This window comes from Dermacentor silvarum, chromosome 6 (assembly GCF_013339745.2).
Source record: "Dermacentor silvarum isolate Dsil-2018 chromosome 6, BIME_Dsil_1.4, whole genome shotgun sequence".
Classification (NCBI taxonomy): Eukaryota; Metazoa; Arthropoda; class Arachnida; order Ixodida; family Ixodidae; genus Dermacentor; species Dermacentor silvarum.
In genome coordinates, this window is record NC_051159.1 from 115025589 (window position 1) to 115042589 (window position 17001).

Below are 17001 nucleotides of genomic sequence, written 5' to 3' on the forward strand. Positions count from 1 at the left end.
ATATTTTGCTCTAATGAAAAATATGTAGACATACCTGGTTAATTCAAGCTGGCTAGGTGACTGTTTGTCACCGTTCCGTTTCAAAGGGAATGTCATGTAAATCATCATCATCATTATCATCGTATCGTGCCATTTGACACGCGGTGTGACACGCGCACCGCGTAGCGTCGATACGTACAAACTTTGCACCCGCGTTCCGTTATGCTCCACCAGGTGTCCCGACATGCAGCAGTTGCATATAGGAGTTTCATGCTGCATGTACGTTGCCTGGTTAACTCAAGCAGGCTACGTTACTATTTGTCACCACCCCGTTTCAAAGGCGATGCCAGCACAAGCCGCAGCTTGTCGTCGACGCCGGGCGGACATTTCAGAACGTTCTCATGAAAATGACACGAAAACACTTCTCCGCGAACACGCTGTAGTGCGTGGTGCCGAAAATGGAGCTCCTATGGAGCCGCTCATCCAGCTTACGCTGCGACTGCTGCGTGTGCCGCGCAGGTCTGTGGCCTTTTTTTTTTTTGCGGATATATGTTTATTGAAAATCATCGCACTGGACTTATGAGTGTTGTCAGCTTCGAAAAATAGATGTGTTACTGGGCGCATCTTATAGGCTACTGTTCGGCAAAGGTGGGAAAGTTGCTGTCTGCCATATTTATTTGCTCCCACCGTACGATCAAGAGATGACGCATCCATTTTGGTGGGATTCCTTAATCATTTCTTCTATCTCTCTGGCGCTCTTTCGCTGTGCTTCGAGCATATTGGCCATGCTTTGACTGACCATTTTGATCGTCTCCGAATTCATCTTGCGCGTCTCATTCATGCTCTGCTGCACCGCGAGCAGCGTCTCTGAGTTCATCCTGCTCGCGGCCGCCGTGTTATTCTGCATGGCCGTAAGTGTCTCCCGGTGCATGTTTGCCTGCTCTGTAGTCTGCTTGGTCATCGTTTCCAGCGTGTCCTTGACCACCGAAGATGTCTCCTTCATCATTGTCGAGACCTCCCCAAGGAATTCTTTCTGCGTCTCCTGCATCGCCTTCATCATCTGCCAGTTCTGCTGATTCCCCTGCCGCTGCATTTCTAAAGCCATCATGAACCTGAAAAGAGAGGGAAAAAATGTCGCAGTTTCGCCCGAAAGGCGAAGCATCGATTGCGATAGCAAATTAGTAGAGAACTATTCGGAGTAGGGATAGTAGTTTTATAGGCTGCATAAACTTGGACACATTGGCTTACTAACTGAATTAACAATCGTGGTGTCAGCGCGCACAAGCAAACATGAATAGATCACACTGAATTACCGCAGCCAACGACCGTCAAAACGCTGGCAGCAAGCGAAGGTTCGCGCGGTCTATCGCTTCAACGGAAACTGAGCGGCGAATGCACAGCGCATACAAAAGTCAGAGCCGTGTGGAGATAAGAGACGGTGCGGACGACCGGCATCCCCGGGCAAAGCGCAAAGGAATTGTTGGCAGAGGAGAAGCTGCCCCCCCCCCCCTCTTCCCGCTTTGTTGCTTTCGCGTGGGAGATAGAGTGGGAAGATACGCCTTTGGTGCCAGAGCACAGCGCCGCCCCACCTCCCTCCCTCCCTCCCTTGCCCCCACGGTCTTTCGCGCGACGGTCACGTTTGCTTTCCGCCGAGCGTTCGCCCTCCGTGATAGCGCGCGTCTCCCGCGCGCTTTCGCTCGCGCATACGGCGCGCGGCGACGATTTTACCGCCCTTGGAATCTATACGGAACCTCACGGCGACGGCAGAAATCCGGTTGAAGTGTCCATATAATTGCTATCGCAATAAAAATTGATTGAGGCATGCTATGATCTTTCATCCATACCTGGCCCACATTGGTTCATGCTCACGTAGGCATCGTGCTTGTATGGCATATTGCTGCATATAAAAATCAACATCGCCAAGAACGGTAAAGTGTATAATTGCGAGAGGTAATTTATATGACGATTAATTCAAGTGCGCTCAGTTGAATTAGTGATTTCGAAGCGAAAACGCAACTTTACAAGGATCCTCTTTTGAACACGTTTTCACTTGTTAAGAATTCCTTTTAGTTTCGTAAGAGGTGTGTTAAATGGACTGAAAAACAATTTCATGGTACCTACGTTTTTTACTGAATACAAAACTTAGCGGTCAGAGTGCTTAATCATGAAGTGGCAGTAACTCGGAAAACGCCGAGGAACAATTTTTGTCAGAATTTGCGATTTGCACTGAGGATGTAGTCGATCAATGGAAGCATGCTGAAAACAGTGACAGGTGCGTGAGCGCGATAGGGATTATACGAGTACGCCGGCATTGGTGGGAGTTAGACGACAAGTGCGGCTGTATCAGTGAGAAATTAAGTCTTTTATTGTTTAGAAAGCTGATGTCCTGCGATTCATATTTTCCGAAGTGATAAATTATTTCTGCAATAATATCTACGTGTTTTCGTGGTTTCCTGTCCAACTGCCTTGGTCATTAACCAGTAAAGAGTGTTTTTTAACCAAGCCAAGTTAGGTACTTGAAAGTGAAACAACGCTTTTACAGGTGATACGCAGCGTGTTGCCGTAGCCACGCGTGCGCAAATATTGTAGTGATGGCACCCATTTACGGCACAACTAGTCGATGGCATTTTGTATCTGACAGGGAGATCACGCAACTCTCGGTACTTGCAAACTCGGGCGCGTACCACAGCATGCGCGCCGCTGTGCAGTGTGGGACGCATGTACCACTCGTGAGCGTGGGCTTTCTTTGCGTCGTAATACGCATAGAATAAAGCGCAAGCGTCTAATAATACACGAACTGCAAATTCAAGCAATAAGTATGCTGTGCTTAATAACAGCCTACTTACGTATACAGTAATCTCATAAACTACATCGGAGTACCAAGGTTTCATCGCCAGGCCGCGCACTAACTGGTTTCTGAAACTTTCCTTGCCAATTTAAAATTATAATTCTTACTTAAATCGCGAACAGCATGGTGGATTCTATCACTATAAATTATGATAATTTTATTTCCATCAACGGCTCACAACACATTTTGGCCAGTTGTCAGTTCATTTAAGGGCTAGAAATGCAAAATAAGGTTCAAGCATTCAAGCACATGTAAAGAAGTTTGTGTTTAGGTATGCCATATTTACTCGCATATTGAACGTACTTTTTCCCCCGAAAAATATGCACGAAGTTGGGGGGTGCGTTTATTATGCGGGGTAAAACTTTGATCGATTCTTTTCCCGCGGCCACCTCTAAAAAAGTCACAGTTTCGCCGGAAAGGCGCACCACAGACTGCGATAGCAAATGCGTGGACAGCTATACGAAATAAGGTTAGTCGTTTTAACGACCGTATAAACTTTCAAAGAAATTTAACCAGCATGGTGTCAGCGCGCGCAGGCAAACATGAACCAATCACACTCGATGACCGCGGACACTCGCTGTGGAAACACTGGCCTTAGGAAGTGCGGCAGCAACAGCGAGCGAAGTGACCTTCGTGCTGTGTACAGTGTATCGCTTCAACGCAAATTGGGCGGCGATAACGGAGCATGCACAAAGCTATAAGCCGCTGTCGCACCTAAACTCAGCCCCCGACGCAGATCGCTTTCAAGACAGGGGGCGCGCGGCTGTGCAATGTGCAGTTGCTTCGCCGCCTTGCTCCCTCCCCTCCCACCGGCGCCATGCGCGCGACGAAATATGGCGCGTTTCCTCCCCGCTTTCCTCTCTCGAACGCGGGAGATAGAGCCGCGATCGTCGGCGTCGACGGCAAAAAAAAAAGTTGTCACAGTTTCACCTGAAAGGCGAAGCATCAATTGCGATAGCAAATTTGTAGAGTAATGATACGGAGTAATACGGAGTAATAATATTTGTAGAGTAATACGGAGTAATGATAGTAGCTTTATCAGCTGTATAAACTTGGACATGCAGCAGCACCGGCAACACGCAGAACTGTTGTCGACGCCGTCGGCGTTTTGCCCGCGTTCGCACAAAATGCGTGCGGGGTTGGTGACTTTGCCGGAGCCTCTGATATAAATAGGCACTTGGTGCTGCAGCTAAACGTCGCTTCTCTTCCCTCCCCCTCCCTCCCCCCATCCCGCTCACGGCATTTCGCGCGTCGGAAGAAGGCGCGTTTGCTCTACATATATGGTGATTGTAAAGGAGGAAAGAGACGCCTACTTCTGCAGCCCTTAAGGGAGCACGGCGCAGAACGCGCGTTTGTTCTCCGCCGTGGGTTCCCTCCCCGTGAAAGCGCGCGTCCCTCGCACACTTTCACTCGCACATACAGCGTTCGGCGCGCGGCGACGATTTCATCTCCATTGACGTCATACGGAACCTCACGGCGACGGCGACGCCGACGGCAGAAATCTGCTTTGGAGTGTCCATATAATTGCTATCGCAATAAAATGCTCCTGGAGTGTCCATATGATTGCTATGGCAATAAATGTAGGAGACACACGGTACAGTTCGGCGTCCGATACGGCGTCCGATACAATCGTAACCGCCGGACGCTAGATCGGACGCCGAATCGTACTGTGTGTCTCCTACTTCACGGCAGCAAGTTCAGGGTGCGTTTATTACGCGGGAGAAAGAAAATCCAAATTTTGACGACTAAAGTTGGGGGTGCGTTCATTATGCGAGTGCGTTCATTATGAAGGTAAATACGCTATGTTGTAATATAATAGAGCAGCGCAAACACCATTGTGCACCACCGCTATATACGGGTACACGTCCAGCTGTTATCTGCGGCGAGCCCGCTGTTGTAGCAGTGCTCTAAGTGGTGCTAGTGTACTGCACTTGCGTCGCCCGACGAAAGCACCATCGGCATTGTTATGTTACCATGTAGAGTACGGTCCACTCTTTAAAGGCCCGTTTATAGCCCGACGTTATCGGCGTGCGGGCCAGCGTCGTTCGCGGCCAGCCACGCTACGCCGGTTGCGCTGCGCCAGCCGAAACGCCATCTGTTATCTTAGGAGCATGCGCAGAACGATCCCAAGCCCGCGCGCCGCTTTAAACCATCGGCGAAGCGGCGTGGGCGCCTTTATTTCTTCGCGCGAAATGCATTGTGGGTCGGCTCAGTCGACGCGACCAACGCGCGAATGTAGAGTGTACTCTACGCGAATGTGTCAGGAGCCAATTCAGCGCCGGGCCAATTGGAGTGTTGCCGCCGGGGCCCGTCGGGGCGCGTCGGAAGCCGTCGGTTACGTTGGCTGCGCCGGTGCGCTCGACTATGGGGCTCTTGCGTTGCCCAGGGGGCGCTGCAAAAATGGTGCTAAAATACGCCCTCAATCCGAAACTGGGAAGTACCAAGCTCGGTCGTCTGCTTCGGGAAGCACGTTTACAAAATGGACCCGCCACTTTCGGTTGTGTTGTACCACGGCTTGCAGCGAATATCGGGCGCCGAAGATTTTTCCGTGGGTGGCATGCTGCGTAAAGGCAAGTAATTATGAAACGCCGAATACGTGTACGCCGTTCAAGAAATAAGCGGCGAAGTTTTAGCGCGGATCAATCGCAAGTGAAGCGAGTCACGCACGTGCGAAGTTGAACTTCAGGTAAGGTTTGCACGCTGCTAGAATCAGGCGCACAAACGCGAGGAAATGCTTTCTACGAATGAATTCCCAGCAGCGATAAGCAGACATGTGTACGGAACTGCTCGAGCGCACGATCGTACGCGCCGCGACGGCAGCGGTCTTTCGACATGCCGCGAAACGGCGTGTCTCCTGCAATCTTTGTTGACTGCATGTCGCTAGACAAGGAATTATGCCTGCGCTGTAGTAGCGGTCATCTGTCCCTTTAGCAATTGATAAATAACTGATGCAATGCATATAAGCTCGCAGTAACGTACGTACGTGCGAATCGCGCTGCAGCGCGAACTCGTGCGCTGCTCGCTTGATATAGCTTTTAATGACAGCGCTCGAACATCGATGTACCGTAATCAATACTACCTTGCTGTGCTGCCTCAACGTGCTGGCTAGGTCAAGGATGAGCACATTCAACTCTAACCTGTGCTGCTCGTAGTGAGGTAGTGAATTGTCACCGAATCAACCCGACCATTTGTGGTCATTTGCACACACCTGGTCACTTCACCACTTCGCACCGGTCGAATTGTTAATTGTCGCTGTGGCCGAGTCTCGAATCGTGAATCACCAGCCATGCCTGCTGCTATGTCGATCTTCCATTTCGCTTACCCAGCGCGACGAATTGCAGTTATCCAGCGCGCCCGACGCTCCACTTCGTGAGGCCTTGAAGGAAAACGGTGGAATCTGATGTTGGGATTCAGGCCTTCTTGTTCATGGCAGCCTACGACGCAGCAGTAACGACGGTGACGCTTTTTCGAGGCTGAGCTAGGTCTCTCCGGATCGGCGTCACCGATGTCTTCTGCTTCCAGCATTACGTCCCATGGCACACGGAGAGTCCGTCTTCGTATAAATATAGGCTGCGGCCAGCTCGCAGCCTGGTCGCCATGGTCTGTGAGAAGTGACGAGCCTTTTCGCACTCGAAACAGGGCAGAAAAAAGTGCGAATCGACGCAAAACGCGGACTAGAAACGTGCTTCGCCACAGCGAGGGCTCAATACTATCCAAGCTGGTACTACCCAGATGACGTTTTTCGCCGCCACCAGGCGCCGCTACTATACCTCAAACTCCAACGCAAGAAGCCCATAGAGGGGTTCGTTTTCGCCAACGTGACGTAGCGTGCGCGCGCGCTCGCATTACGTCGGATTATAAACGGCCCTTAGGGAACACGCTAGCGCGTGGCCGGCGGTCCGCGGAGCGCTAATTGCTGGCAAGATCGAGGGTCCCGTTGCAGTCTTGTACTTTGGGACCCTCGTCTGTATATTTTATATGCTGTCATTAACATACGATGTAATAATAATAATAAACTGATTTGATTTGATATGCCTGATTTGATATGCCTGAAAGCGCGGAGCATGCGCATAGATTCATAAGGGTGGTGCATGCCCCGCGTCGTCTGCTACTACTCCGCCCCGGCGCTCGGCGCGCGCTAGCGAGCGCTGGTAAAGCCCCTGGCAAAAAAAACTTTAAGCGCTGACCCTACCGGCTTTTTGTATTGCGATAGCAATTACATGGACACTTCAACCGGATTTCTGTCGTCGGCGTCGCCAACGCCGTGAGGTTCCGTATAGATTAAATCTTCGCCGCGTGCCGTATGTCCGAGCGGAAGCGTGTGGGGAAGCGCGCTATCACGGAGAGCGAACGCACTCAATCTCCCACGCGCAAGCAAGGAAGCGGGAAGCCAGCGCCGGAGGGAGCGTGGGGGGGGGGGGGGGGGGGGGGGGGGCGCACTTCTACTCTGCCAACAACCGCGCTCGTCGCTCGCCCGCACCGTCTCTTATCTCCACACCGCTCTGACCTTTCTATGCGCTGTGCATTCGCCGCTCAGTTTCCGTTGAAGCGATAGACCGCACGCAGCTTCGCCTAAAGCTTTACCTTCGCCCGCTGCGGCGTATGCGCTTGCTGCCAGCGTTTTGACAGTCGTTGTCTGCAGTCATTCAGTGTGATCTATTCATGTTTGTTTGTGCGCGCTCACACCACGCTTGCTCATTCAGTTAGTAATAGTCAGGCCACATTTTCCAACGCACGCTACACATGCAATGCTGCCCGGATCGGCAGTGCAGCGCTACAGGTGTGTCCCTTCGCACGCGTGCCCACGGGAAGCGCTTCTCATCCACACCACCGTTTCACACGCGCCTTCTCGTGGTCATCGAGTCTCTCTTCATGTCGGTCTACTTACGCCGCAGCACACCTGCTTACTTAATCAGCTCATGTTTACTACAATTCATATTGCTACCAAAGCCGCTCACCTTACTTCGTATGACATTGCTGTGTTGCTATCGCATTCATTGTTTCGCCCTTAGGGCGAAACTGTGACATTTTTTGGTAGCATATACAGTAACTTACAGGATGGATTACAGAATATTACACAGATTACAGATTACAGGTTACAGGTTGCAGAATGGATACCAAGACAAGAGAAGCGCAGTCGAGGTCGGCAGAAAACCAGATGAGATGATGAAGTTAGGAAATTTGCAGGCGCAAGTTGGAATACGCTAGCGCAAGACAGGGGTAATTGGAGATCGCAGGGAGAGGCCTTCGTCCTGCAGTGGACATAAAATAGGCTGATGATTATGATGACAGTAACAGTAACAGTTATGATTTCAGAAATATTTTGCCGCGAAAAGTACTTCAATGCATTCAGCAGAAGCGGAGTTATTGGCAATCAAACACTGCCTCCGCTGTGCTCCCCTTCCTCCTTCAATGCCTTGCACTGCGAAGGCTACAGCGGAGTGGGGCGGGGCCACAACGCTCTGCCTTCGTAATGTCACCGTGGCGCGCAGTTCAAATTTCATTTTGGATGTTAACGTACGGGACGGACGGAAAAACTTTATTGATAAAAGCACCTGCGAAGTTGCCGGCCCGGGCTCAGGCCTCCCGGGTATTATGTGCGGTGAGGCATAGCCTTTCCACCGCTGCCCGGGCCCGCTGGATTGCCCATAGTTGGTCATGTAGATTTGTCAGAGCGCTTAGCCACCGCTCCTCGAGAAGGTCCGGTTCTATGTTGTCTTCTCTGTATATTGGTCTGATCTCTGTGCATTTCCATAAGACGTGTGCCATGTCTGCGTGTTCGTGCTTGCAGAGCTTGCAGCTCGCTTCTGGGTATTGTGTAGAATTTACTCTGTTTAAGTGTACGGGGTTTCTGAAGGTTCTGGTTTGCAACCTTCTCCAATCTGTTTCTTGAGATCTGTCTAGTTGTTTGTGCGGTTGTGGGTATGCTTCTCTTCGTTTCTTATATTGTGTCAATATGTCGTGGTACGTGACTAGTCTGTCTCTGTCGTCCTGTATCGCTACTTCGTCGTCGCCGCCTCCGGCGCAGTCCTCACCCCCTCCGCGAGGGGTGCGGGGTGTCGGGCCGTCACTGTCCGAACTGCGGTGGGTTAGTTCTCGCGCGGCTCGGTGGGCCTTCTCGTTGAGGTTGGGAGGGGTGCTCGGGTCTTCTGTGGTTACTTCTCTCATGTGTGCCGGAATCCATTTGAGGTATTTGAGTGTGATTTTGCCATTCTTGAAGTCTCCTGCTCTGCGGTTCAGGATTTTACCGCCTCCGTGGAGACCCAGCCCTTTGTGAAGTTCCTAATGGTCATCTTGGAGTCGCTGATTATTTATTCTGTCTCGATTCCAACCGTTGATTACGCCAATGCGATTGGCATTTCTTCCGCTGCCTCCGACGATCTGGTCCTGACGGAGCCCGCCGTCACGGTTTTTCCTTTCGTGTCTATGACCGCCATTGCGAAGACACCACCGCCGACACCACCATCGTCGGCCCGGTTTCGGGGATACCGGGCTTCGTCTTTAACGTACACGCCAGGACTTCCGATTTTGGTGCCTACGACGCGCTAAACGTAAGCCAAACGCAGTAGCGCACCCAGGATCTCTGCCAGGGGGGGGGGGGGGGGCGGTTGACAGTTTGCCAATACCATCTAAGCAGCACTAATTTCGATTTCTTCACGGGAAATTGTAAAAAAATGCGCTTTTGCGAGTGGGCAGACGATTGCACATCTTACATCTTAGTTGCAGTACTCAAATGTGTAAGGAAAGAAAAGGGGTTAAACAAAAGGGGAGGTTAAATCGGCCTCAGGGGGGGGGGGGAGGGGGGGCTTACAACCCCCGAATCCCCCGTCGGTGCGCCACTGGCCAAACGCAGTCGTCCACTGCGAGCAGCCAGTGGACTCGTGGCGGCACCCCGCGGCGGCCGCGATGCAGCCGCCACAGCGACCAATAGCAGCCGCGCATTGGAATGTGCGAGAAAACATACTTCTGCTACGAGGAAACTCAAACACAAACCCCTTTTGCAGCATTTCTACCAGACCTACAGCGGCGTGCCGTGAAACTAATTCAATTTTAACACGAAAGTGTTTTATGCCGGGGTCCACCAAGACTTCACTGACGTATTTCCGTCACGGAAATACGTCATAGAACATAATACAAAGAAAGAAACCAGAAGAAAAAGTTCCACAAACATGCAAAATTTCGAAATCGAACCCACGACCTCTCGGTCCGCGACGATAGATCGCCGAGCGTTTAACCCATTGCGCCACAAACGCATTTGCAGAGAGCTACACAGACGCGCCTTATATATCTAACACTCCTCCGTGTACCCGCGCTCTTGCTCGGGGCGGTGCCGCCGCCTACGAGCAGAAAAGAGAAGTACTGCATATGACACTAACGCGCACCGACAGTGAACGCTTCGGTGGTCTCAGCACTACGACGCCTCGATGCCAGCATTCGAAGGGACGCTGGCATCAAGAAGCGCTACCAACGCCACCTAGGTGGCGTTGGTAGTGGCGTTCACCGTACTCAGCACAGCGGAGCGTGGCCTCCGCAATTAGCTCTGAAAATGTTTCTGAAGTTGATCGCGGAGGCTGCAATTACGACGCGCTGTACGCGCTGATTTGACTCGGTGACGATTCAGTTACGTGCTTTGTCTTGCGCGTTGTATTAGTGTGTCAGTTACGTGCTTCGTCTTTCGCGTTGTGCTAGCGTGTGCAGCGTAGTGCAGCTTCCATATGCACGACGGTTGCTCATGGTCATCGACGTTGGTAGTCGGGATGGAGGAGACGTGCCACCAGGCGTCAGCGTGGGTGCATCAACGCCTAAGGGCGCTTTAGCCACAAAACACCAATAGACATTAAATATCAATGTGCAATAAACATTACACTACTTCTGTGAAGACACGTTTCACTTTCGTGTTCTATACCGATTCCTATATAAGAGGGATCAACCACATTTTTTTAAAATAAACTTTGGCCTCAGCAGCCATGAGACCCATAGCGTGCCTGAGAGCAGTGCATGGCACGTCCACGTTTTAGTTAAACAGGCTTGTAAGCACAGTTTTTATTACAGCACACTTCGAAAAACACCCTTTATATAGTGTTTACAAGTGGAAGGTGACGACAATGTTTAATGCAGTTCACAATCTTGGCGTGAGAAAATACTACCACGAGCACGCCACCGTGCCAAAAAAAAAAATAAGTTTGATGTCTTAAAATAAAAGGAAAATGCAACTAGTATATTAAAGTTGTATGCATCTTTCGTGTGCGCATTGGTGCAAAACTAAATTAAAGAAATTTAATACATCGCGCTAAAATGGGTACATCAGAGCGGGACAAAAAGAAAGCAGGTATGCGCCGCGACTTCTAGCGAAAATGGGAATCAAAATGGCTGCTCACCAAATTTGGCGGTAAATAGCGCTCAAAATTTTGGAGTTGTCACCACCCTAAAACAGCGCGTACATGTAGACTCCATACGGCAGGTCAAATTGGGACTTCGCCTGCTAATGTGTTTTGGACACGCACGCGCGTCGGGGCAATAGCAAACAATTAATAAAATAATAAAACAAGGTGCTAGGGCCTTCACATTTTAATATGCGACCACTTATATTGCCCCTGGAAAAACGTCTGCCCAGCAACGCATTTCTGTTTAAAAGTGAAGCCGACTTTAAGGGTATCGATGTAAGCTCGGTCTTTGTAAGCTGGCTTTCCCACGTTCTGTGTTGCAGTGAATGAAGCCTACTTGCCGGATGCGAACAATGCGATGCGAACGGGTCCCAATAACGCTATCACGTTCCGCTCTTAAAAGCGAAGCTTAAGCGTCCTCCAATTTTTTTTCAAGCATTGATGGAATACCGTATACAGGACACAAACTGTCAAACCCATACAGCTAGGACATGTACCTCGGTTCTTCGTACCAAGAGTGTGCACCCACAGGCGCGGATCCAGGGGGGACGTCCGGATGTCCTGACCCCCCCCCCCCTCAGATTTCTGCATCGCCCCCTCGCTGACAGGGATATGGCCCTGTCGCAAAAAAAATATGGCCACCAGCATTCTTCAAAAGTATTTTTCGCGAGTACCAGTCGTATCAGCCATGTAGAAGTAAAGCTAGCTCGCTCACAAGCTTAGTTGTATTCCGTAGGAGTGTGGTGTTGCGAAGTTGCCGTAGTTATTTTTTCTCATGAACACCTTGGACCTCCTGGCACCTGCCGTGCCTTACTCGTCCCGTCGGTAGCGTCGAATGAACAAGGGGACGTCCCTTTTGCCAAGCACGCCAAGGTCCGCTCGAGCGCCTTCGCGCCTGATTAACTTAGTTTCCCCTTGGGGTGTCAACGGTTGCCTCATTTGCTGCATCGGTTCCGCGACCAACCCGCTTAATGAAAGAGATTTCTCGCTGAAGTGTTCATATATAAATAATAACAACTAACAGCTAAACTAAGAACTACGCATAGGAAACTTTTCTTTAACTGTAGCACTCATTGTGATCACAGTTACACGTTGACAATATCCAGTACGAGCACAGTGCCGTTCGTACGCTACAAGTTTTTCATTGTAACTTCGCAGTTATATTGTCGTACATTAAGCATAGGAGGCTCAAGCCCACCGGATCCGTTTATCTGAGTGGGCGTTCTCGCGGAGCGGGGCAAAGCCTCGAGCCACGGCTGCGAAGTGGGGGAGCATGACGTCAGCGGCCAACGCCAGTGCGCGGGCCTAGGATGGCGTCGCGTGGTTAGAGAAACGGGAGCAGATGCGCGCCATGTGTAAAAGGATGACGTCGCGTGGGAAACAAAACATGAAGACGCTGGCTCGCGCTCTCGGCTACTACGCCACATCGTTATTCTTGTAGGTGGCGTCGTGAGTCCTCATACGCGGTGATTCGCATATTATAAAGAACCAGAGTAGTGGTTGCTGCGTTGGAGCGGAGCGTTACGCCCGGATTCAAGAACGTTCCTCTAGTCAACACACCACTACGACTCAAGAGAGAAGATGGCAACCGCCATCCCTCCACAGAAGTGGTCACTGAGCTTCATGATCATTCACGGGAATTCTTGAGAATTGTCGCGTCTTTATCAGTCGAGAAGCGGCGCTGTGCTCAACAAGGTAGAGTGGAGTAAGAGCTTCGAGTCCAGGGCTGTTTGAGAATACGGGAGTTAGTCCTCCAAAGCAAACGAAGGTTGTCACTCAGCTGAACACAAAGAATCTCCTTAAAGGAACAAAGTATCCCACAAGAACTCCAAAGAACGACCCGGGCTTACGCATTTATAACGAACATGCAAAATATCTTTCCAAATTTTAATGTTTAAGAACAATAAATGCTAGATATACCGGGTGTTCAAATACGCTTTATGGCTTTCTTAAAGTTCAGCACTTGGAAGCACATGCAGACCAACTGCGCAAAATCAGTTATGTGCCAGGCGGAGACACAAAGGTGAGATGATCATTATCGCTGTCAGCAGTCATTAACCAAAATTGAAATATAAACTTCTTATTGACTGAGTAAAGTGTGTAGTTTGTATTCAAAAGTTAGAGGCAGTCATGTTTTCTACACAGGTTTCACTTGGATAATTCTTCTAGCGTGGTCCTGTGCTTCCGAGATATCCAACTGCCCAAATTTTAAATTGTCGTTCGCATTGAGTACGCACGCAAGAAGAGTGAGGATCGGCGCGAAGCTCCCCTGATGTGACGCTGCTGTTGGGTCGGCGTTTTAGTCTGACAACACAGGGGCGAAGGCATTGGCAAAGATGAATAACTGTCCAACCTTCCCCTCAGCTGCCGAATATAAAAAAATCTAGACCCTAACCGCTGTCCGGAACACGCGAACCGCGCCAGCCTGTAAAGATGGCTGTCACTCCATTTCCGAGATTGGCGCGAGACGGAGAAGCCGGAGGGCAGTACGCCGTGCGTGTAATGGTGACTACACGACCGGTCATGGTCTTGTCTGTGCTACGCAAATAAAGTGACTGCTTGATTTCCAAGTATTGTAAGTTCTATTGAAATCAGAGAAACACTGCACCATCAACAGGCAGAAAACCGTTTTAGCTATGCTACGATATTTTCAATACTGCCGCTTTAAAGCTTGGTGGGTTTTCATCACAAATCTCATGACAACATTTCACACCATCAAGATGCAAATGCCCTAAAAATGTCCAAAATTCCTCCCCACAGCAACGCAAAGTATAAACCGCCCCCTTCTCGCGGCGCAGAATGCGGATATAGCATAGAATAATGGATACCACGACTGGTTTTCATTTGCAGTGAACGTGCACATAATTATCATAAGCCAGCATGGTCTTTTTTAATCCACTTAGTTTTGAACAACCTGCCATCGATAAGCTCGGAGAAACCGATACCTGACCTGGGGTTTTACGTGCCTTCTGAGCACGCCCTCTTTGACCACCTTATGCAGCACACTAAACAACCAGGCAACGCCTGAGCTGACTGGGTGTTGCTGGTTTTTTTTCTACATAAGACAGAAGCTGACCCCCACAGCACCCATAACCGGGAATCGCGCGCTGGCGCCATAGCTTAGCTTGCCCAACAAGTTTTATTAAACAACCACGAACCAAGAACGGCATATTATCATAGGAGAAACTGAGCTAGGCCCAAGAAAGCAAGAGCGGATCGACGAGACTGCGCCGTATTGGGGGACTGTGCAACGCAATGGTTTTTTTCGCATTATTCGCGCACCCAAGCCAGCTAACCACGGCGGGTAAGAACGGATCTTAAGAACAGCACCGAGCTGGCGCCAATAGTCCGTTGTCGAAGTTTTATTACCCAAGTCTAAACCAAATGCAGATATATCATAGGAGAAATAGGACGAGACTGTGCAGGACGACGATCCGCAGCGGCCAGCTTTCGCCTCGGAGGCGCCTCCGTGTTTGAATTTCCTACGCTAAACCGTTGTGCATGGTCGTGTTGTTGCAGGGTAACAATAAATGATCCATTCTCTGCCGGCATGTACGTACTTTCCAGCCGACGCTCCGCCGACATGGCCGTCAGTGATCTATTTTCAGACTTTTGGCTTCGGTTGCAGTGTGACAGGGGCACCGACAGGATCAAAATCGGTATCATGGCGGCCTAGCGTGACCGCACGACTGCCAAGTAACTGTACAGTACTTTAGCCACAGCGCCGCCGGTGGCCAGAATCTCATTGGCATAGGAAGCAGACATTGCCCCCGATGAGAAATACATGACGCGGGGCGCTATCGGGCGTTGTGCCAGGGTTTCTAACGCGCTTGGAGCCTTGTGTCTTTTTGAACTTTATGCACTAAATACACTAGATAAAGTATCATCCGCACAAATTACCGTGTTATTAGGAGATGAGGCGCGTCAGCTAAAGAACAAAGAAAACCGCTGAAGAAGCCATCTTAGAGGATCACAAGATCAGCGATGCTTTTCTTAACCCGTCGCGATGGCTGAATGGCAATGATGGTTCGATGCTGAGCGCGGGGTCACGTGTTCGACTGCCGGCCGCATTTCGATGGGGGAAGAATGCAACAACGCTAGTGTACCGTTGTATCGGGTGCGCGTTAAACATCCTAAGGTAGTCAAAGTTTATGCCGAGGAACAAGGCTATCACCAGTCCACAGGGCTCCGCCCGCACAAAACATGGCACAAGAAACGTCACACACTTGGTTGCTTTTGGGGTCAGGACAGACGAGCCCGTATCTAATCGACGCTGCGCAACAGCTTTGTGAGCACCGGTTCGCTTGTACTGTACGCCACACAACGCAATATGCCTTATGCAATCAACTTTCTTAGCACGCTGTATAGCATAACAAACCGTAGGAAGCGGCGTACACTCATCACCACAAAATGATGCTCCTTTGCTTTCCTAAAACATGCGCTTTCGCTACTGCCAGGAGTGCCACAACGTAACAGTTTGAGCTCCGGCATCAAAGAAGTGCGCTCTCGTCTTATACTTTGCACTATCATGCGGGAACACATACTGAAAGTGGTGCGCATCTACAGGGAGAACGGGAGAAATAAGTAAGCTGTGTTTTCTCCAGAATATTGTACGCGCTGTTGCGTTGCCCATTTTGTGAGTTGCGCAACACGACGCAAGGTTGGCCAAGCTTGGCAAATCTTTTACTCACAATTGGCCCATCTCGGAACCGCCTCCTGCGGCAGGAACCATAGCCGCAGACGGCGCAGAACTGCCCTGTCGTACCACTGAAATTAAATAAAATGAAATTCAATTGAATATAATATCTACTTCCAATGCCATGAAACAGGGCTGTTACAGGGAGTGGTTTATTAATTAAAAAATAAAGAAGATGACAAGTAAGCCTACAAAACACAAGCGGCAAAGAAGTACTCCCTTGAAATGACGCGGCTTGATGCTGAACTAAAACACATTAGAGCAGCGCGTTTAGGCAACAAGGCGCCCGTGCAGGGAAAATATTTGAGCCGCGTCAGAAAATTAGGGGCAGGGTCACACTAAGTGGTGCGAAGATGGTGGTGGCCCTTCCTTAGCTTTAACTTTGCTTTCCTTTGCTTAACTTGGTTTGGCTTGGCTGGTTCTTAGCTAAACTTAACCGACTCCGAGTATCGGGACGATACTCGGGGTCGGCGCGCAGTCTTCTAAAGGCCACTTTATAGTCGACGTAGCGTTGACGCGCGAGGGCGCTCTGCACGGGGACACCAAGGTAAATACAACTGGTAGCGAAGCTCCCATAGAAGCCCATACGTTCAAAACATGATTGTTTATCGGCGGTTCATGGGGCTTAGCGCCATCTGTGTGAGGAGGGAACACTTCCGGCGGAAGAAAAAATAATTTGACGTCATACTGTCACAAACAGAAGTGACGTCATTTTGTTCTCATAGGCGCGATTTTTGTTTTCGGAGGCCTGCCATTAGAGCTGTATATTCAAATGCCCCGCCATTCAACTTCATGGACGCTCCGAGTTTTCAGCGCGAAAAGCGATGCCGGATAATATCAGCCGTACGGGCAAGTACGGGTGTCGAAATCGCATCGCTGCACAGAACAAACTTTCTTTGGAGGTCGACGAACGCTTTGGGCATAGATTGCGTAGAGTGCTCGTCCTTTCGTCGGACGCCAAGCCGTCGGCCAGCGCAGTCGCACGAAAACAACTAAAGTAAACAAGTATCTGACGGTCGCGACTCACTACTTCTGACTGCACAGGTTAAGAAACAATAAAACTACCGTGTCACCTAATTCAGACAAACGTCGAC

General features: G+C 50.2%; 1 protein-coding gene across 1 annotated transcript; it reads right to left on the reverse strand.

Annotated features, from left to right (window-relative positions):
- Window positions 1–514: 514 nt before the first annotated feature.
- On the reverse strand, window positions 515–15962 carry LOC119455874 (uncharacterized). The gene is made up of 2 exons (XM_037717387.2): window positions 15903–15962; window positions 515–1091 (listed from the first exon to the last, which is right to left on the reverse strand). Exons 1-2 carry the CDS (start codon window positions 15941–15943, stop codon window positions 674–676), a joined length of 459 nt encoding a protein of 152 aa, XP_037573315.1. The 5' UTR covers window positions 15944–15962; the 3' UTR covers window positions 515–673.
- Between the last annotated feature and the right edge of the window lie 1039 nt (window positions 15963–17001).

Excerpts from the sequence above, each read along its gene's own strand:
- LOC119455874 (XM_037717387.2), bottom strand. The coding sequence starts at position 15,943 with ATGGTTCCTGCCGCAGGAGGCGGTTCCGAGATGGGCCAATT. Across the intron at positions 1,092-15,902 it reads GGTTCCGAGATGGGCCAATT|GTTCATGATGGCTTTAGAAA; the intron begins GTGAGTAAAAGA and ends CTCTCTTTTCAG.